Source organism: Morus notabilis, unplaced genomic scaffold, assembly GCF_000414095.1.
Source record: "Morus notabilis unplaced genomic scaffold, ASM41409v2 Scaffold2151, whole genome shotgun sequence".
NCBI classification, from domain to species: domain Eukaryota; kingdom Viridiplantae; phylum Streptophyta; class Magnoliopsida; order Rosales; family Moraceae; genus Morus; species Morus notabilis.
Genome location: NW_010365459.1, coordinates 35,293 through 41,292, shown reverse-complemented (window position 1 = coordinate 41,292; position 6,000 = coordinate 35,293). Strand labels below are relative to the sequence as shown.

The window sequence follows — 6,000 nt, the reverse complement described above, 5'->3', positions numbered from 1 at the left end:
TATATATATATATATATATTATGCATATATGGAGTTATACTTAGTTTATTAGTTATATTTGTTATAGTTATACCCCAATATATGAGATAGTGGTTCCAAAATATCACAATGTGGAACTGGCTGATTCACTTGTAAAAGTGGAAATCCACTTTCCAGTTGTGGCTAAAAAAGAGTGTAAAGAAGTCCATGCCCATGCCATATGGGTAAACATAGAACAAGTACCTAAACCTTTCCTATATTTGATCATAATGTTATTTTATACACTGTGCTTTCACAAATTTCACAATCGACCACGCCACCTACTTTTTTTTTCGTGTTAAAACCCCTTTTCAACAGTGATATCGGCGTGTTCGTAAAAGAAAGTAGTTCTTGAAGTTCCTTGACCAAGTTGAGGACAATTTCATATAAGATTTTTCATTTATTGATTACAGAATTTTTGTTAAGAAGGATTTGATTTTTTTTTAATTGTTAGTTGAATTAAAAAAAAAAAAAAAAAAAAAAAAAAAACTACCATGTTGTACTTGTCACTAATTTTAGAAACAATTTCCTAGATATAAGGATAGTTAGCATTCGGGCATTTAGCATTAGGCATCAGTTTCAGTCACTGCAATGAAAATTGTGGTCTTGGGGAGGGGGAGAGGACGAAGGTGTGCACGAACATGCTTTTCGAGATGCAAGGAAAACCACAATAATTTTTATTTTTATTTATTTATTTTTTAAGAAGAACCACAATTATATTCAAACCCAAGAAAAAAAATGTAAAAAAAAAAATGCAAAAAAAAAAAAAAACTACAATAATACATTTGCTTTAGAAAAATATACACACATGAGAGGCCCCTATTCTGACAAGTTCCAAGACTCAAACATCCCATATATATATATATATATATTGGTATTCTCATGATACAAAGTTGAACTCATCAAGTGGGGAGTCGCAAATTTTGACCTAACATGCACATGACTATTTCCATAGCCAAAATGTTACGCCTATGTTTTAGTTGGCTTGCCTAGTCTGAGGCATTAATGACTTCACCTAAACAAAAGTAAGGTTAAGACTTGGCCCAAATTCACTTATTAAACGCTTGAGGACAAGTACTTCTAATCAGTTCAGCGGATGAGCATTATCCAATTACTTTTATTCTCTAACAAGCTTTAAGATTTTCAATGATTTTTTTTCCCCCCCTTTCCAAATCCATGTTCAAAAGGATAATTGACATTCGTATAAGAGCAATTGAGGACAAAGAGAAAAGGAAAAAAAAAAAAAAAAAAAAAAAAAAAAAAAAAAAAAAAAAAAGGAAGTTTAGGATAAAAGCAGATTAATATTCCGATGATTTTTCAATTTCCCAAGCTGGTGCATGTCTAAGCTTTTCTCTAAGACCTCTCTTGGATGTCAAAAAAGAAAAAGAACAGAAGAAAAGATACTTTTTTATGTGTATCTAAAGTGATGCTCTTGACTTATAGAGCAAGCTAGCTTCAAAGAAGTACTTGCATAAGCCCATTTTCCAAATTTAAACAGGAATAATAACAAAAACTTCTATAATGTTTTATCAAAATATTGTATTTCAATTTTCACCCTGTGTTTGAAAAATATTGTACTTATCCTCTATCTTTTATAAATCACGTTAAAGCTTTTTCGAAGAGGATGTTTTTAATGCGATTTGTTAGGAAGTATTTTTAACATGATTTGTAGAACGTAACACGGTTAACGAAATTTATAAAACATACGAAAAAGGAGTGGCATTCATTGAAACATAGAGTGAAATGCAACATTGCGATGAAATATATGAGAGGTTTTAATTTGCTATTAGCTCCTATTAAGTATTGAGAAAATGTTGCAATAATACCACTACTTGTACTATTTCATTTATTTATTTTTTTTCCCCCACTCATAAATTTCAAGTGCAAGTTTTGAGACTACTTAAATTACTATTATTATAAAAGTCGTGCAGGCTTTAAAAAACAAATTTCTAATGAATTGAAAAACTAATACAGTAAAATATTCTTTGCATTTAACATTTTCTTTACACTTTTGAAACTTGATAGTTGATAGGCATATGTTGGTGGGCCAAGCTTATTGACCACCAGCTCCTTGGGAATTTTTTTGCATACTTTTTAAATGACTTTCACACCATATAAATGCACACACATTTTACACATACTTCTCCGACTTATAAATCCCGGAACTTATTCCTCACATATAGTATTTTCTCAAGTCACAAAAAGTTAATTAAAATTCCCAACTTCTTTAATTTTGTTTCTTCCACATTTAAATCATTAACATGAATAATGGCTGCAACGAGGAGAACAACTGCTGCTATTTCCATCCAAGAGAGGTCGTCGTTGGGGTTTGCCCATTTTGCTTGAATGAGAGGCTTCTCATGTTGGCCTCAAGCCATCAAGGCCGTCGTCGTTCATCATCATCATCATCATCAAGATGCAAGACAACCACTTACAAAGCTCATCAAAACGACAATATTCATCACATCAACAACGTCAAGAAGCCCCCCATTAACTTCCAGAAGATCTTCGATTTCAGCTCGCTTCTTCACCGCCTCGAATTCCGGCCTTGGAAGCCTGAGAATTTCTCCTATGGCGATCATGATCACGATGTTTCCACCAGTCAAGAAGGTAAGAAAATGTTAATATTATTTTGTTGTGGCTTTGGATGATATTGTAGTACTACTTGTGCTACGAAATCCAAAAAAATTGTTTTTTTTTTTTTTTTTTTTTTTTTTTTTTTTTCAGAAGTAGTTGCAGATAGATAATTAGAAGCTGGGGGAAAACATGAAAGGAAGGATTGGAAATAGATTTTTTTTTATTTATTTTTGTTTTTTGTTTTTCCTTTCCTTTCTGTTTTAGAAGGCAAGTTTTGTAGTGCAAGAGTACTAACATGAAAAAGAAAAAAGGAAAGAAAAAAAGAAAAAGAAAAGGTATGTGTAATGTGATTAGTAGGGACTTGTTAATTAATTAAAGGTTGAATCATAAGAATGTCAGTGAGAAATTCTTTTAGAATACTCAAAAGGGATTTTGAGACTAATGGTGAGTATGTACATCAACAACAATTCAATATTTTCTCACAAAAGTTGTGGTAATATCATTGGTCATGATTTTACTTTAATATATATATATATATATATGTGTGTGTGTGTGTGTGTATATGATAAGTCAAGAGAGAAATAATATTGTAAGGCACTGAAGGGTATTAGGTAAATTAGATCAACCAACGCAATGAAAAAAGGGTCGACTAGTTTGTCAAACGTGTTGAAAAAGCTGCATAGTTTTTTTTTTTCCCTTTACTTTTCTTTGGACAAAAGAAAAGAAAAGAAAAGAAAAGAAAAAGAAAAAAAGCTTAGCCACATTTACCTTTACTTCGATTATGTAGATTCGTGCAATGAAATTCTTGGAGGTACCCTTTGGGACCTTTTCTATATGTACATGATATATGATCTGTTTCGTGCCATTAATTTCTCGTTAATAATATCATGTCCTTAATCTCTATGTATAATTGTTGTCATCAACGGAAATAAAAAAAAGTACACATATATATAAAGCTCCAGGCCTTATATGTATGATATAAACACCAAATAAAGCAGAAGAAATCTTGATAAGATTACGGGGGAAAAAAAAAAACAAAAACTTACCACCAGGCACAGTTCCGAGTCAGTTGGGATTTTTATCAGGTTATATTAAATTGTCATACTTTTTTAGTATAATATGATTCAACAGTTCAAAATTGTGTCTTACTGGGTTTTTTTTTTTTTTTTTTTTTTTTTTTTTCCAATACCAGTGCTCTGTGTTAAGCTACACCACAAAAATTAATTAGAAATTACCCAATTTAACTTTCCAACAGATTCTTTCATATCAATCAAGTTTGAGGACAATGGAATGGCCTCATGGGAAAAGAACAACAACAATAATACAGTGTCAAAAGTGTCACTAGAGAATTGCAATGTGCCATGGAAGAAGAATCACAGCCTTGGCAAAGAACAAGCTGAGACCAAGACTGTGATAGAGCATGGGAAACCACGTGCCTCCTCGCTGAGGTGGCGCAAGCGGATTGGTCACCTCTTCCAGCTCATGAGATGGAAGAAGTCCAACAAAGGGACAGTTTGCCATGTTAGCAGCAAGGTGGAAGGTGTCAAGGTAAGGAAGGGCTGGATAAGAACTCTGACAAAGAAGAGGACCATGTAATAAAGGCATTTTGTAGAGAATGTGACACCAATTAATGGTTTTTTCTTTCTTTTCTTTTTTTTTTTTCTTTTTTGTCTCACAAATTGACTGTAAAGTCATGTATTATTGGAAATGTGGTAGAGTCAAATTGGTACTTTAGCACTCTTAAAGATTGTGTTTTCTCTTTTGCTTTGAGCTATTGGGGTTTCATTGTGTTTTCCCCTTTTTTTTATGTTTTTAATTTTTTTTTTTCTTTTCCCTCTTCATTCTTTATAAATAGTACAGGTTGTAAAATGATAATATTCTTGAAGCATTCTTTGGCTTCAAATGGTATATGTATAGATTTCTATATATATAAGATTATACGATAAACTTTGTATGTATTCCTTTTCACATGCCAAACATTGCCAAACCCCATGTTAGACACACCTATATAGTGGGAAACAATATAGAGCAAATAAAGGGTCATCGTCATGGTGCTGGAACTTGTCATGTACTTGTCCTTGGTGATAGAATATATCTTGTTTCCTTCTCATTGAGATAGATAATTTGAAATTGAAAATTGTGCATAGCTATTAGCTGTATATATATATATATATATATATATATGTAGATATATATTTCTATACCATGTCCCATGAATTAAATTAGTGTTTACTGTTTTATATTGAGTCTAAACTACTCTTCCCACGTGCAAGACATCCCAAATGTGTGAAGAGTGACGATAAGGCCTGATTTGTTTGGTTGTCCCCTTGATTGGGGTAATTTGTCCCCATGTGGCAACTCTTGCTCTAGATTGGGGCCATTGGTATTGTAATAGGACCACTGTAGAGTTTGAAAAAAGTTCATATGTAGTGGACGAAAATGACTATATTAAAAATTAAAAATTAAAAGATAAAAAAATTGGAGAGATGGAGTGTGGCTCTACATGTGCCCCACACGTACGCATGGAAAATAGCTGATTTACATAATGGCCCTTAGGCAATTGTGAAAATCTGTGGTGGCAAACAAAACAAGTTAAAAGCTCTGCTACAAAAACAGTCTTTTGTGGGGTTTGTTCGTGATAAGTGATAAACATAATTTGCAACATGAAGAACAAAGCAGAAAAGATCATTATTTTGGTCACAGGAAGTCAGGCTACATGGGTATGGAATATCGAACTGCTGAATCTCATCAGAGTCATCAGTTCTGAATAAATGATCTGGTACAAAAACTTTTTATCATATTCCAAAACATGCTTTAAGACAGAAAGCAAACAAACACTAGAAGGGGACGTGATGGGCAATCATATGTGATGCAGTTCGGACCAAAGAAAATAGGACCAATCCGGAGTGAAACCTACACTTCAACTAAATACGATGAAATCACTAATTATTTATTAAGATGATAAAACTGTTCGTTCTCCTGAATCTCATCTCGCTACGGTAGGTGGGGGGTACTATATGAATAATTCACTTCCTTACAAGCTCTTTTTCTTTGTTCATGAGCGCCAAAAATAATAATAATAATACTAATTTTAAAAAAAATCGTTTCCTATACCCAGTTGTTTGGTCACAGCCTTTATGAGCGGGAAAAGTCCCATGGATCGAACATGGGGCACGTGGCAACGATCAGTAGCATGATGGAATAATTATTATGAATGTGAAATAAATATAGGACCAGAATAAAAGGGATACTGATCCAATGCGAGGTAAGAAACACAGAGACACTTCCAAGAATCAGTTAGCCAAGATCAAATTTGAACCAGTGTAAATACAATATCAAAATAAAAATCTTCTTAAGTTGATTGAATAACGTAGACCCTATGTGGGATCAACACAAATGATGTTA

General features: G+C 32.8%; 1 protein-coding gene across 1 annotated transcript; it reads left to right on the top strand.

Moving 5' to 3' along the window:
* Window positions 1-2,187: 2,187 nt before the first annotated feature.
* Window positions 2,188-4,364, top strand: LOC21387893. The gene is made up of 2 exons (XM_010108061.2): window positions 2,188-2,628; window positions 3,851-4,364. The coding sequence occupies exons 1-2, from the start codon at window positions 2,280-2,282 to the stop codon at window positions 4,189-4,191; spliced, it is 690 nt and encodes a 229-aa protein (XP_010106363.1). The 5' UTR covers window positions 2,188-2,279; the 3' UTR covers window positions 4,192-4,364.
* The last annotated feature ends 1,636 nt before the right edge of the window (window positions 4,365-6,000 follow it).